The sequence below is a fragment of the Canis lupus genome, chromosome 32, assembly GCF_003254725.2.
Source record: "Canis lupus dingo isolate Sandy chromosome 32, ASM325472v2, whole genome shotgun sequence".
Taxonomy (NCBI): domain Eukaryota; kingdom Metazoa; phylum Chordata; class Mammalia; order Carnivora; family Canidae; genus Canis; species Canis lupus.
In genome coordinates, this window is record NC_064274.1 from 8,568,596 (window position 1) to 8,584,434 (window position 15,839).

Genomic DNA, 15,839 nt, shown 5'->3' on the forward strand with positions numbered 1-15,839 from the left:
GGTACAACCCATCTAACACCTCACTTCTAGCTCTAGGACCATCTTTCACTCAAGAGCCATAATTTGGTCATGGTCCTTTCTGCCACGTGTTTCACTGCTCCAATTTTTATTGCATTATTTGTGCTCCCTCCCCCCTGCCCTCTCAACCCTCTAGTTCTCTCATTCGTTTTCTCACACTACATTTGCTTTCTGGCCTAGATGCTATTCTCCAGGACAGTGACCTATCCCTTTTCTCACGGCCTAGCAGCAGCTGCTTGGTTTCACTTCTCTCGCTAGCCAGCCTATATTCCTTGGTGTAGCTCTTCAACTACTTTTATCAGTATTTTTAAATTCTGGTCCTCTGTGTCCTCCTGTAGCCGCTGTCCTGCAAACCCATGGCCTGCTAACAATCCAATGAACCACACTCAGTTCACGTTGCAAGGGCTACTTGAGAAAGGCAAAGAAATTATGTATCCTCCGAGCAAGAGGTATTGCCCTTTCCAAGCCAAGTGTTCCTGTGCACATAGTAATTCTCATCTTCTCTGGATCCTGCTTACATCAGTGACTCCTTTCTCACCCCAGTTGGCCCCCTCTTCAGTCAGCCAACCAAATTTTATGTTTCCTCATTTTTTTTGTTTCCTCACTTAAATAACGACAATCCCTTTTCCTTTCCTCTCCTTCACAGTGCAACTTCTTGATATAATATTCATCCCCTACATGATTTTCATATACACAATAACCAAAAAAGGGAACTTCAAAGGTTAACTTACTTCTCATCTCTGGCTCATAACTCAGTGAACTTGGTTTGTGGACCCTATATTGTTTTAGCAGTTTTTTGTCCCAGGCACCACAATTTAATGGACTTGCCAAACGCAAAAACTCCCTGAAGAGGAGACAAAGCAGTTATTCCTTGATTGAGAGCATTACAGAATTCATAAACAAAACACAAAAAAATGGGGTTTCATGAATTGCAACAGACTACTTAAAAGTAAAAAGCATTCAAAAAGTTATTATAAAATGATATGCAATGTTAATTTTATATTTGAATTACCTAGCACTGAAAAGAGCACAGAATATTGTGGGCTAAAAAATGAAATTCAAGGAGCATGTTCCCTTGAAATGTGATATACAAAAATGTAATAAACTGGAGTTACACAAGTAGGAGTCCTTCATATCCAGTCATTTATGGCATCAGGTAAAAGGAAAAAAATAAAAGAATATTTCTCTGAATTTTCAACTCCCTATAGCAGAAAAAAAATTTTTTTTTTAAGTTAGGTATCCTTTGACAGTTTTTCAGGTAGAGTACAATTTATGAGTTTATAACTTTATCGTATATGGCTTATAAACAACTCAGCTATCTGTACCATCATGAGCCCTTTTGTTCTGAAAATTCATTCACAGTGAAAACTGAGCACACACAAATGGTTGATCTGCATTGCTTAGTGTTTCCTGACTAGGCAGTATAAGTTATTCAATAAAATACTAGTATCAAGTACAAGATAGTCCCTCTGTCTCATTCATTCTCTCTACTTTTAAGGCAGCTGATTAACAAAAATGATCAGGAGAAAATCTCCATGACATTTCCAATATTTTAGGTTCCTGAATATGTCCATAAGATGATAGACAAAGTGAGGAGGGATGGTCTCATTCATCTTGGTACTGTCAAGGCCTAGTACACACTGATACAATACTGTTTAATGTTTGTCACATGGTTTATTCTTAATACATCATTATTTGGAGCCAGTTAAAAAATATAAATTGCAACCATTTTAAGAAAATTACTAAAAGCTATATTAAAAAGGAGTACTTCAGCAGAAAAAAAATTATCTTACAAAGAGAGCTTCTCATATATGATAGTGATGATATGTAAGTATATTTTTGTAATGGACAAGTTGACCTACACATTAAATCTTATATATATATATATATATATAGGCAGCCCTGGTGGCTCAGCGGTTTAGCGTCGCCTTCGGCCCAGGGTGTGATCCTGGAGACCTGGGATCGAGTCCCGCATCAGGCTCCCTGCATGGAGCCTGCTTCTCCCTCTGCCTGTCTCTGCCTCTCTCTCTCTCTCTCTGTGTCTCTCATGAATAAATAAATAAAATCTTTTTTAAAAAATCTATACATATATTTATTTTTTTGAGAGGGAAAGAGGGGGTAGTGGAGAGAGAGAGAATCTTAAGTCATCTTAAGTAAGCTCCACACCCAGCATGGAGCGTAATGCAGGGCTTGATCTCACAACCCTGAGATCATGACCAGAGTCAAAACCAGGAGTTGGATACTTAAGTGACTGAGCCACCCAGATGTCCGTTCCTTAAGGAAAATACTTTTTTAAATAGTTTCACCCCAGGAGCACTCGGATTGGCTCAATTGGTTAAGTGGCCGACTCATGGTTTCAGCTCAGGTCATGATTTCAGGGTTCTGGGATTGAGCCCTACGCCAGGCTCTGCGCTCACAGGGGTTTGCTGGAGATTCTCTCTCTCTCCCAATCTCTCTAAAATAAACAAACAAATCTTTTTTTTTTTTTTTTTAAGGGTTTATTCCTAAAATAGAGGACTGCTTCTCTTGCATTACTAAGATTTAAATATACATATAATAAGAAATATTATATATAGTTCATGAATGGTTAAACTGTGCAAGGTATATTCATTCATACCATAGAATACTACTAAGCAATAAAAAACTACTACTGAAAGATAACAATTTGGATGCATCTTCAAGGCATTATGGTAAGTGAAAAAGTTGATTTCTAAAGGTCACATACTACATGACTTCATTTATATAACATTCTCAAAGTAACAAAATTACAGAGATAGAAAAGAGATTAGTGGTTTCCAGAGGTTAGGAATGGTGTGGGCTGGGGGAGCGAATGTGACAATAAAGGAATAGCATCATTAGGGAGATCTGCCGTGGGCAAATAAATCTACACATGTGGTAAATAACAGAGAACTACAGAACACAAGGATATATTGTAGCAATGTCAGTTTCTTACTTTTCATGGTGTACTATAGTTACATAAGATGTAACCACTGGAGGAAAGTGGTGGAGGGGACCAGAACATCTCTGGTCTACCTTTATAACTTTCTCTAAATCTCTAAGTATTTTAAAATAAAAACATTTAAAAGCATTTCTTAAGAGTTCTTACATATAAAAAGTTCTTAAATATAAAGTAGACGCAAGTCATATAAACATAATAACATGACTTTATTTTTAAAGGAGAGTTTGCTGGATTCCAGTAGAAGGAATAACCAATGGGCAGAAACATACTCTGTTTTCTAATAACTAGACTTACCTAAGACTGACATGCCAAGCATTTTGCCCATTTTGGTTATTTTGGTTTTGTCCACATATACTTGAATATATGTCTATTAAGGCAGGCACTCCTGAATATAAAGACTCCAGGAATTGTCATTACTAATTGTGGCTTATTCGACTGTGAAAAAGAGAACATACTGACCTCAGCACCATGGGCTCCAGAGCCTGAGAGGCTAATCGCTCAAACATCCGCTGGAGAGGTGGGTGCAACGAGTGGTCCTCGTCAGCCAGTGCAGCACTGCACCGCTGCAGCAGCCGTGCATGAAGACCAGCTTCACACATGACCTGCTGGTTTCTTTCTGTATGCACCAGGGATTGTAAGATATTTGCCACAGCAAGTTGAAGATCCAGAGCATGCTAAAGTTAAAGAAATCCATGCCACCAGGGCATTCTTAGTAAAAAAGGTGACAGTCCTCTCCACATGAAGCACACCTTTTTTAATATGAAGTCTCTACATGTTTCAGATTACCTTCAGATGAATCAAGAAGCTCACTCAGAGTGATACAGCAACTTCAGAACTCAGTGAGGCAAACATTTCCTATCCTCATTTTGCTGGAAGCATACCAGCATACCTACCCTCCATGCTGGAGGTAGACTCCACTGTCTTTGAAGTCTTTTGTATTAAATGACTATATAATAGTATTTTAATTTTTATAGAAATAGTGAACACCAAGTCTTTTACATGCTAGATAAATAGCCAGTTTAAAGAAAACCCTATCATTTATATTTGTAATACTTTAGGTCTTAGAGGCCATATACCATTTTAACAAATTTGTCACTAAAGCTCCAATTCACCCAAACTCTTGACTACTGTAAGTCAAAACAGATAAATAGGCTCAAAGTGGTATCTGCAGTCATTTTTCTTTCTGCACTATTTATTAATAATTTCCACCACTAAGCAGGATTTATAAAAGAGGAAGAGAATTATTTTAGCACCTGTTGTGGTTCCATTTGTGATAAACGAATTGTATTCTAAAACATACATATCTAGCTTAAGAAAGCTAAGATTCGGGGCACCTGGGTGGCTCAGTTGGTTAAGCATCTGCTTTTGGCTCAGGTCATGATCCCAGGGTCCTGGGATCAAGTCCTGCATCAGGCTCCCTGCTCTGTGGGGAGCCTGCTTCTCCTTCCTTTGCCATTTCCCCTGCTTATGCTCTCTGGCTCTATCTGTCAAATAAATAAATAAAATCTTTAAAAAAAAAAGTTAAGAATTAAATTTTAAAATCCTATTTTTTCCTTTCCTACATTAGTATATGATATAGAATGGTTCCCCAACCGTCTGTCATTTTTGGCCACTGCCTTGCTTATACAGTCACATTCACGTCCTTTCACTTATTAAAGGTGGAAAGGAGCTAACATATCCAAGCTTACTTCTGGCTGTGTCACTGACCCAACAGAGGCCAGGAGGTCCAGCATGGCAAGCATGGCTCCAGGATGGATGATGACGGCATCAGAACTCTGGAGAGATGTAGTTGCCACATGTAGTTTCAGGTCAACGATGTTTTTAGGAGGGTAAACAGGGGGAGTTGAAACAGAATGATACGCATGCCTGTAAAAAAGAAAGAAGGGTAATTTAACATCAAAGTCCAATCAAATTCTCTGTTCAACTTCATCTCTTATATAACCTTTATCCACAGACAAGCAAAAACTTCTGTAATTCATGGTTGGGCTACAAAACACTTTAAGGTTGGGACGTAATACAGTCATATTACCAATTCTTAATGAGTCATGTATAAACAATTTAAGTATGAATTCTTCTAGGCTATGACATGTCTTTACCATTTGTTATCTGAATTGTTTCATTAAAGAAGGGCACAGGATGACTAAAGTTAACATTCTCTCTGGTATATTTGAAAGTTGCTAAGAGAGTAGATCCTAAAAGTTTTCATCACAAGGAAAACATTTTTTTTCTTGTATCTGTATGAGATTATGGATTTTTTTTTTTTGAGAGAGAGAGAACATACATGCACAAGCAACAAGGGGGGAGGGGCAAAAAGGGAGAGAATCTCAAACAGACTGTGCTAAGCATGTACATAGGCTTGATCCCATGGCCCTGAGATCATGACCTGAGCCAAAATCAAGTCGGACAATTAACCAACACAGATGCCTCGAGATGGTGATATTAACTAAACTAAACTTATTGTGGTAATCATTTTACAAACTATGTAAGGCAAGTCATTATGCTGTATAACTTAACTTATCCAAGACTGTATGTCAATTATGTTTCAATAAAACTAGAAGAAAAGAAATGACACCTGTATCAAAAGATACAACAAACACGTAAAATCACAATGATGATTAACAAAACTTTAGGTAAGGCAAAAGTTCTGATAAAATGTGATGAGGGTATAAATTAAATCAAATCCCCCCTTGATAAGATTTTCTATTTTCTCTTTTTCGTTCTTTTTTTTGAGGGTGGGGGATGGAGGGGCAGAGGGAGAAAGAGAAACTCTAGCATGGGCCAGAGAGGGAGCTTGATCCCACAACCCTGAGATCATGACCTGAGCTGAAATCAAGAGCTGGGTGCTTAACTGACTGAGACACCCAGGCACTCCTTGATAAGATTTTCTTTTGAAATTTCCTATGTGTTTGTAACCTTTCCTCAAACCATGGGTAACATAATCAAGGACTAACAAGATCTAAGTGGCCCACTCTATACCTGGGTCAACCAGTATGGGTTGGCTAAGAATCTTGGCTACCTGACAAGAAATAATGTTAAACATCAAGGAAGTTCTCCTTTAGCTTATTTGGAACTACAGTCCCATTCTTTTGTTTTACCCACTTACCACTGAAAATACTCCTCAGGATTTTTAAAAACTTAGAGGGCGTATTTTACATAATAAGCTTCTATGAGGTAGAAAGCCTAGCTATATCCTGAACATACCATATTTCTTCTCATCAATGATCTCCACTTTCCATTTCATACTATTCTTCTACAATTCATGAGTTTTGCACATTTTGTATCCTGGCACTAGAAAACAGATGCTTGTGGCTTCAGCCTATGGGAGCTCTTTGTTCCAATGAATTGGTTTCAGCATAATTTGTCTAATGCTGAGCTCTGTCACTGAGAGCAGTGCAGTTTCAGCTCTCTGGCACAAGAGCAGCTTGGGAAACAGATGCTTTAAGTCAGTGATTTTGTAGCAAAGATTTGGCACTGTCTTTTTTTTTTTTTTTTTTTAAAGTACCATTCTCTTTTTAACAGAGATTCTAGGAAAGTATTCAGCTTCACTTAAAAAAAAAAAGCATGTGGGCTCTCCTAGTTTATTTAAAGTCAGTATGTCCTCCACCTACACACTTTTTCAAATCTGGGTTTTTTTATGGTTTTTTTGTTTGTTTGTTTTGCTGTTTTTGTTCAGAAATATTTAATTTCTAAACTTACTAGGATAGATTTCTAAATACTTATTACCAATAGGTATCTTCTTCCTATGTTGCTTCTTTTATTCTATGAAATATTTTGGCCCATCCAGAAAATATAATTATAATGTAATAGAAATTCTCAACCATTAAGAAATTTCATAAAAACTGTTTTTCAGGGATCCTTGGGTGGCGCAGCGGTTTGGCGCCTGCCTTTGGCCCAGGGCGCGATCCTGGAGACCCGGGATCGAATCCCACATCGGGCTCCCGGTGCATGGAGCCTGCTTCTACCTCTGCCTGTGTCTCTGCCTCTCTCTCTCTCTCTGTGACTATCATAAATAAATAAAAAATTAAAAAAAAAACTGTTTTTCATTACACATAAAAAAATAACTCAGTTTGGAGAAAAAAACCAATTCTACTTGCATATTTTAGTCACAGGCCTTCCAAAATTATTTCCAAATTCCAGATTTAATGAATACTGAATTATGGATATACCCAGGAAGGAACCTTTATGTCTCCAGAAATATAAGGTTTCCAGATTTTCTTCCCTAATTCTTAAAATAGAGAAAAATCTCCCGATTTTACATGTCAGACAAGTGTCACAAACTCAAAGTTTCCTTGTGTCTGAATACTCCACAAGCCATAAAAACTAATACAATGTTGGTTTCTCCTTTTGCTAAAAACACATGTTTTGCCACAAGAAAAAGATGCTGGCGTAATTTGTTGAGATGTTCTAGAGATATTCTAATTCCAAAAGTTACCATATTTGCATTTGAAAATAAAAGCATTGTTTTATTAGCTTATGATTCTTGTCACTAAGCAAAACATATGTAATCTGACCAGAATGGCAACTGGAAAATGTCAACATTGACCTTATTATTATGAACAGTATTGGGACCCTCCTTGGGGTAAAACCAACCTGAAAGCCTAGTTAGAATTCTCACAGAAAGGATTCATTCAACCAGGACTATTGATTCAGTGACAGTTTCCCCTTAAGTCAGAGATATGGCATCCTTACATGTAGCTGTGTTGCAAAATGTTTTTGATCTAAGCCCTTAAATAACTCTCTATAATATGGAATAAAACTTCCCTTTGTCAAATTATCATTTAAATAAATTTGTTTAAGACTCTTCTGAACTACTGCATGATATCCTATCAGAAAATGAGGTGTAAGTCCCAGTCTAAAATAAAAGGAAAAGGAAAATATAAAGTCCACATATCTAAGAAATAGTAATACTGGAATATATTGAAATATAGGATCTACAAATAGTTTTAATACAACAACTCCACTAATATTCAAATTTCAAAATCTGAACAGACATAAAATTAATCAACACCACAGCTGAACCTCAGGATTCATTTTTAGAAAACTGCAAGAGAAGAATATATTAACATAAGACTGAAGGACTTATACTTGGTTATGAGAAAAAGGAGAAGGAACGGTATTGGTCCCAACTGTACAGACTACGATCATTTTAAATACCGGTTGCAAACAGAATCTTAAATGGATCTGAGTTGTACTCGTGTCGATCAACTGCTGGTTTTTTATATTTATAAGCTTTATATACAAGGTAGACTAGATCAGCTTAGAAAGAGATGTGTACACAGAACCAATGAAACCAAGAGCAAGGGTAGGTTTTTTTATTCATTTTTTTCAAAGGTTGGCGGTGACAAGTCTCCACAACAACATCACATTTCAACTGGTTAAACCTGATTGAGAAAACACACAGTTCCTTGCCAGTCTGTGATGTTCATTTTGGAGTAAAAGCAAAACTGGAGAATGATTCCTGGCACATTTAAAGTAAAAAGAAAAAGTACACTACTTAAAAGAGGCACTAAGTCCTCATTTCTAAATTAATTTTAATAAGACATAAGCCTGCTCTAAAAGTAAAATGTCTCTTTTACTCTAAATAATAGAATCAGATGACAATATTCTAAATGTCCCTCATATCCTCATAACATTAACACATTTTATTCTCATAAATATACTTAAAGTTGGTAATTCTAAAACCTAAAAAAAAAAAATCAAATAGCCAAAAAATTTTTATACAAAGCACAATCACATTAACATATAATTAAGCACAGACCCCCAAAACCCCACACAAATACAGATTGACTTCTGTTATAAGATCAGTACCTTTTCCTGGACAAAGCTGGTGTACCCCAGGGAGAGGGGAGAGAAGACTCACTTGTCAGGCAAGGAGGGATCTGTTCTGCACGACTACAGACACAAAACAGACAGGGCGGTTTTGAGAGGTTAGAAGAGAACACCAGGTTGGCGGCTGGTTAGTTTCACAAGAAATACCAGTAAAAGTGTACTAAGGAACATCTTCCATACTCAGCAGGAACAAGAAACAAGACCACAACACATGCACTGAGGGGAACAGAAAAGCATGCTCAAGGCAGATGCTTATTTATTAATGTTAACACTTAGTATGTTTGTTAAACAGAGGGCCATAAGCCCTGTTTTCGACAAAGAAAACTAAAAATGAGGTCTACTAATTAGGATAAGTAGAAAAGGGAAAAGAAGTTGAATCTAAATATAAAAATTTCAAACAGCTGATTCCTTGAATATTACACCATACTATGTTTCTTCTAACAGTATATGTGCATTTTTATTTTCAAGATGTTAAAAATGGGAAAACAATTTTTCTTACATCACTGTATTCTCTTATCTAAATGGTAAGGTCTAAGAAATATCATCAAGAAACAAGAAACATCTCGGTAGGTATTTCAAAGTAGATTATCTAACGGTAAAGGATATAAAAGTTATTAGAAGCTCTAGCCAAGTAGAGTTACTTGTGTTACATATGGGGGTAATATAGAAACAATTCAGTTATTTTATGAAATAAAACTACAGCAATTATTTAAAGTGATAATGCTTGGGACAGATTATTACCATGCACACTCTTACATTATGTTCAAAGTTGAGAAAACACCTGAAGAACTGAAAATAAATGATTTAGGTAAAGTGGTACTCCTATGATCTGCCTTCCAAGTCTGGAATTCCCTCATCATAGATTTTATCACAGTATATTGTAATTGTTTCTGTGTCTGTATTTAAGCTAACGGATGGCCATGTCTAAAGTAGTCTTGTGCTTGAACCTCAAGACTAGCACAATAACATGGCACACAGCAGGTGTTCATTAAGTATTTGTTTAATGAAGGCATGAATAAACAAGCCTGACAGACTCTTGAACTACCAATGTCTCTTATGGATCTATACTCTTTTACAAGGATTATGAAATGTTGAGAATAATTATGAATGCTGAAAATATATCATCTGTCTGGAAATACATATAATCATAACCATGCTCTCCTACTGATAATATATATCAATAAGTCTATTCCTAATGTTGAGAATAGACGAAAAAGGGAACAATAGTAAATACCACCATGAAAGTAAACTTTATAGAAACTTTCATTAAGTGTATCGAGAGCTAACTGACCCTAGATTTACAAATAATACACAAATATTCATGTTGAAAACCTTAACATCAGAGCAACAGTAATATTCACAAATAAGTAACAGGTAAGTAAATAAAAGGATTCATTTTCATTCTCTTTCAGGTTAACTTATAATTCAAGCTTTAATGCTGAAGTCATACAGAATACCCTTTAATTCAGAGCAAAGCCATACCTGTCAAAAGAATCTGTGGCTACTTTGTAGAGATAAATAAAGAGTTTACTGCAGTGCCGTAAAGTGGGTGACACTGTGTCCATCGAGATTACATCTTCCTCCAAAAGTCTTTGAAACGGCTGTGTGTTTGAGGGGAAGACATTCATGGGGCTTATTTTTCTTAGGTCTGAGAAGCAGCCAAGAAATCGAACGGCATCTGCCAACTTCTCATACTGAATCTCTGTTTTGAAGAAATGAGAGTTGGCTGGCTCATAGCGCATTGCTGCAGTCAATGTGCAGAACACAGTGTGGAGTAGTTCAAACACATGATTCTGGTTCACTTTCTCCCAGCCATTCTTGGGTGGTGAGCTCAAAGACCTTTCCATAGCAACAAGCAAGGACGTAATGTACACAAATCCTCCAACTTTCCTGAAAACTGTTCTTGAACGATGGCTTTCTCGAAGGACTGACAGGAGGGCCTACAGGGGATGAGAAAACAAAGGGTTTCCCTTATAATTCAAATTAAAACAATGTACATGAATGTTAAGGGAGAATATCATTTCTATGAGTATCTGAAAGGAATGTTTCTGTAATTTCCCCATTAAGCAGCCCTATGAAGCATATCAGATATTTTAGTAATTAAAAAATGACACATTACACAAAAATAGTCATATAGATCAATGGAACAGAACAGACAGCCCAGAAATAAATCCATGCTTATATGGTCAATTAATCTATGACAAAGGAGACAAGAATATACAATGGGGAAAATGGACAATGTCCACAAATGCTGCTGGGAAAAATGGACAGCTAACACTGGAAAGATTTAACTGGACTGGTTTCTTACATCATACACAAAAATAAACTCAAAATAGATTAAAGACCTAATTTTGAGACATGAAACCATAAAACTCCTGAAAAAAACAAAAAACAAAACACAGTAATTTCTTTGACATGAGCTATATAAATATTTTTCTAGATATGTCTCTTGAGGCAAGGGAAACAAAAGTAAAATTAAACCATGGGAACTATACCAAAGTAAAAACTTTTGCACAGCAAAAAGACAGCCTACTGAATGGGAGGAGATATTTGAAAATGACTTATCAGATAAGAGGTTAACATCCAAAATACATAAAGAAGTTACATATTCAATACCCCCCCCAAAAAAATACAAAAATACAATTTAAAAATGGGCAGGAGACATAAGCAGTTTTCCAAAGAAGATATACAGATGGCCAACAGACACGTGAAATACTCCACATCACTTATCCAGGGAAATACCAATCAAAACAATAATAAAATATCATCTCACACCTGTCAGAATGGCTAAAATCAAAAACACAAAAAACAACTGTTGGCAAGGATGTGAAGAAAAAGGAAACCCTTTGTGCACTCTTGGTAGGCATGCAAATTGGTATAGCCACTGTAGAAAACAGTATGGAGATCTTCAAAAAAAAATTTTTTTTCAAAAAATTAAAAATAGAACTACCATATGATCCAATAATTCCACTCCTGGATATTTATGAAAAGAAAACAGAAACTCTAATTCAAAAAGATGCATGCACCCCTGCTTATTGAAGCATTAATTACAATAGTCAAGATACGGAAGCAATCCAAGTGCCTGTCTATAGGCGAATGGATAAATAAAATATGTGTATATATAATGGAATATTACTTAGTCATAAAAAAGAACTAGATTTTTTCAATTGCAACAACATGGATGGATATAGAGGGCATAATGTTAGTGAAATAGGTTACAGAAATACAAATGCTGTCACTTATGCATGGAATTTAAAAAACAAAACAAACAAAAAAAGAAAAACAAGAAAAAAAAGGAGACAAACAGAGTCCAATAGAACAAACTGGTGGTTGTCAAGGGGGAATGGATGAGGGGATGGGTGAGACAGGTGACAGAGATTAAGAGTACACTTATCATGATGAAAATTGAGAAATGTATATAACTGAATAATTATACTATACATTTGAAACTAATAACACCGTATATTAATTTATACTTCAATTAAAAGATGTCACATTAGAGGCAGAAGATCAGTGTTAGGAAACACTGCCACATACTTCTTGGCAGATTAAGGCTATACCCAAAAGCTGATGGAAAAGCTTTTCCTTTGTCTTTGATGGATATCAATGAATTCAGTGATTTTTACAAAGCAATTATATTAAATGAGTAAAATAAATATTCTAGTATAATTTTTATACTACTATGAACACTTATGACTGTGTATGTATACAAACTGATTTATTCTAGGAAAGATCAGAAGTCAGGGCAGCCAAGACCTAAAAGTATTTGAATTCATACAAAACAACCATATCCTGATGCTTTGGAAAGAGGAGTATCTTCAGGGGACTTATAGGCATTCTCTCTTGCAAAGTCAATATAATCTGATGGCTGAAGGCATGTTCTTGCCCAGAATAGCTAGAAGTCCTATGAAATAAAACCTGAAGGTCAAACAAGTAAAACAGTCTTTCAGAACTATCAGTTATTTTCTGAACTATCATACTTTTAACTTAGTTTATTATTAAAAATAACACATTATAGAATTACCTAACATTGTATGGGCCCTTACTTTGGATAAGGTACTTCTTCAAATTATGTATCAGCTTAGTTAAATCTCTCCATAATCCTATGTATTACCCCCACATGATAGTTAAACGCAGTTCAACATGGTTAATTAACTTGCCAAAGATTGTACGACTTACACAATGGCAATGGGAAGATATGATGTACAATGATGTACCTACTTGTGCACTTAACTACAACACTACTGCCCCAAACAGCAACCTGAATTTTTTGCTGACACATGCGCTTCTTTTCCTTCTGTTTCAGCTACTGGAACAACATGGTATCTAATGTTACTTAAGACATCATGTGTAATGTCCCCAATCATTACATTTGAAAAGGCCATTTTATTAAAATACCTCATATTACTAATGGTACATGATGAAGGGAAAGGCCAAATATTAATAAATATAATTACCCTTTTGAAATATAGTGCTTCAGAAATTGAGATATTATACATAGAATGCCTTATTTTTTTAAAAAAAATATGCAATCTGTATAAATAAAAATCTAAACTCCAATGCATTCCTTCCATTATTCTGCCAATAATTTTCATTTTAATAGGATTTAATAGTACAGTTTCCCTATCTTGTCAAATTTAATAAACTGTATTTATACTTTCAATATCAACTTTTTTCTTCTTTTTAAACATTTTATCACCTAGCCTGGAGATTAAATGCAAGGGCTTGAATTAGAATGCTTGGGTTGAAATTCTGAATCCGATGTTATATTTTTGGAATTTTATGTGCCAGTTGTTAAAACACGGCATGATTAAAAATTAAGTTCTATAAATCTACAACTAAATAAATTATGTAAAAAACAAAAACAGTAAATACAGAAACTCATCACTTCCAAGTTATTTTATGTATTTTACTATTACCTATACTCTTAAGATACTACATAACAGGGTGCTATCATCCATCTCTTTCCAAACCACATCCAGAAACACATTAGCTGCCTGAAATAGGTCATAGTGGCAGTATTTACACCATGGAAATCAGTAAATACAACACATGAGGACCTCTCTCCTGCCCTCCTCCAGTCGGAGAGTCAGTTATTACCATTACAGAATAACAATGAGTTAATATTACAGGTCAGCTCATTACCTCTTGTTGGCTTTATCTAACAATGTTTTACAAATCCAATTAAAAAGGTATTTTTAATCAAGAAAGAAGGAAAATGTATGTTAAAAAAGCTGGCACCTTAAAATCTCTGGAAGGCACTTGTTTTTTTGTTTTCCTGAACAATACTTTCAAATATACAAGTATTCCCTAATATTGATAGGCTATAGACTTCCTTCTCATCTGTGAGATAAGTTGTGGTCAGATTATGTTTTAAAATAAAATGTATATTCAAAATTATTATACACAATCAAAACAGGATGAAATATACAATAGTATAAAGAATAAAAACTTCTTACTGATGAGAAAATCACTGAAAAAAGCAAAAGTTAATAAAACAAAATATGAGATTCTAGAAAGCAGCTATATTTGCTGTGATATCTGTGCCAAGGATGGGGCAAGGGGGCAAGGGGTGGATATCAGAGGGGAAGGAAACGGCTCCCTTGAGGGCTTTGGAGACTGGAAAAGACACTAGCTTTTCTTTTACTATTATGATTTTGACATAATCTTAGACTTGAAGAAAAACTACAAGAATAGCTTATGATAATTTTAAGTCATTTAAAAATAACCACGTATTTTAATGGTACGAGAGTAGTAACAACACACTTATTAAATTTACCCTTAAAATGTCAGTCTTCAACTGCAATTCTGTTGGTGGGGCTGAATGCATTAAGCCCAGGAGAGTGCCCATGTCATCCTCCCCATTTGGAGAAAGCACCAACTGCTGGATAATCATCAGGGCATGCTGCCGGCACTGTGGGTACTTCACTATATTATGTGCACATCTCGCACCTCCAAATTCTCGGAAAATTCCTTGAAAGAGAAAAAAGAACAACATGGGTTAACTTAAAACATTCTAAGACAATTCAGATGGAATAAAATTTTATCTTCTTGTAGAAAGGATAACTGAAAAGAATGTAAATAAAACCCACCCAGGCATTTCACCTTTTAAATCAGCACACAAAACTGCACTGTAGGATGTCGGCAAAGGCATAAACAAATTCTCTCTTGATTTCCTTAATGAAAGATTAATGCCCTAATATGTCCACCATGTTCAAATTCTACAAATCTAGAACATTCAGAAATTTCACAGGTAGGTACTAAGAGATTCAATATTTTTATGTAAAGGCTTTTAGTTTAACAATATTGAAAATTAAATTATGTAAAAAGCTTTCAGGTGAACAACAACCCATAAATGAGGTTAAACTGAATAGGCATCCAAAGTAGTAGCAAAAAAGGAGTGGAATAAATATTCTTAAATGAGAAAAATTATAAGGAACTAAACTTTTTGGTGAAATAGAGAACACAAACAAACAAACAAAAAGACAAACTCTATAATAAAAAGCATCAGTCCCTGTACCACTCCAAAGACTTTCATAGACTGACTTATTTAATCTTCATGCTGTACTGTACAGATGAGGAAATGAGACACAGAGAAGTTTGGTAACATGGCCAAGGTCATCCAGCTAACAAATGACAGAGCAGGACTGATGCCTACATGGACCAACTTTAAAGCTTTAGACTTTTAGAGTACCCTGTATATGTCACTATTACAATAGTCTATATCAAACAGTTTAGTGTTATATGTTTGTATATTTGGTCCCCCATTAAACTTAGGATTTTCTTCTAGGCTGTATTTCTTTCTTTCTTTTATTTTTAAAGATTTATTTTTATTTATTTATGATAGACAGAGAGAGAGAGAGAGACAGGCAGAGACACAGGCAGAAGGAGAAGCAGGCTCCATGCCGGGAGCCCGATGCGGGACTCGATCCTGGGACTCCAGGATCGCGCCCCGGGCCAAAGGCAGGTGCGAAACTGCTGAGCCACCCAGGGATCCCCTTCTAGGCTGTATTTCAATAAATATTTCCTGAGT

The 15,839-nt window shown here is 35.6% G+C and overlaps 1 protein-coding gene across 9 annotated transcripts in view; it reads right to left on the reverse strand.

Moving 5' to 3' along the window:
* Window positions 1-15,839, reverse strand: part of WDFY3 (WD repeat and FYVE domain containing 3) — a 266,585-nt gene that overhangs the window by 117,905 nt on the left and 132,841 nt on the right. For 8 of the 9 annotated variants that reach the window (XM_025425680.3, XM_025425668.3, XM_025425674.3 and 5 more), the window contains 6 exons: window positions 14,586-14,779; window positions 10,289-10,746; window positions 8,786-8,869; window positions 4,666-4,843; window positions 3,437-3,651; window positions 750-862 (listed from right to left, as the gene is read on the reverse strand). In XM_025425680.3, the coding sequence (XP_025281465.1) occupies window positions 750-862; window positions 3,437-3,651; window positions 4,666-4,843; window positions 8,786-8,869; window positions 10,289-10,746; window positions 14,586-14,779 (1,242 nt within the window). The remainder of the gene's footprint in view (window positions 1-749; window positions 863-3,436; window positions 3,652-4,665; window positions 4,844-8,785; window positions 8,870-10,288; window positions 10,747-14,585; window positions 14,780-15,839) is intronic. The other variant, XM_025425694.3, reaches the window with a different exon arrangement.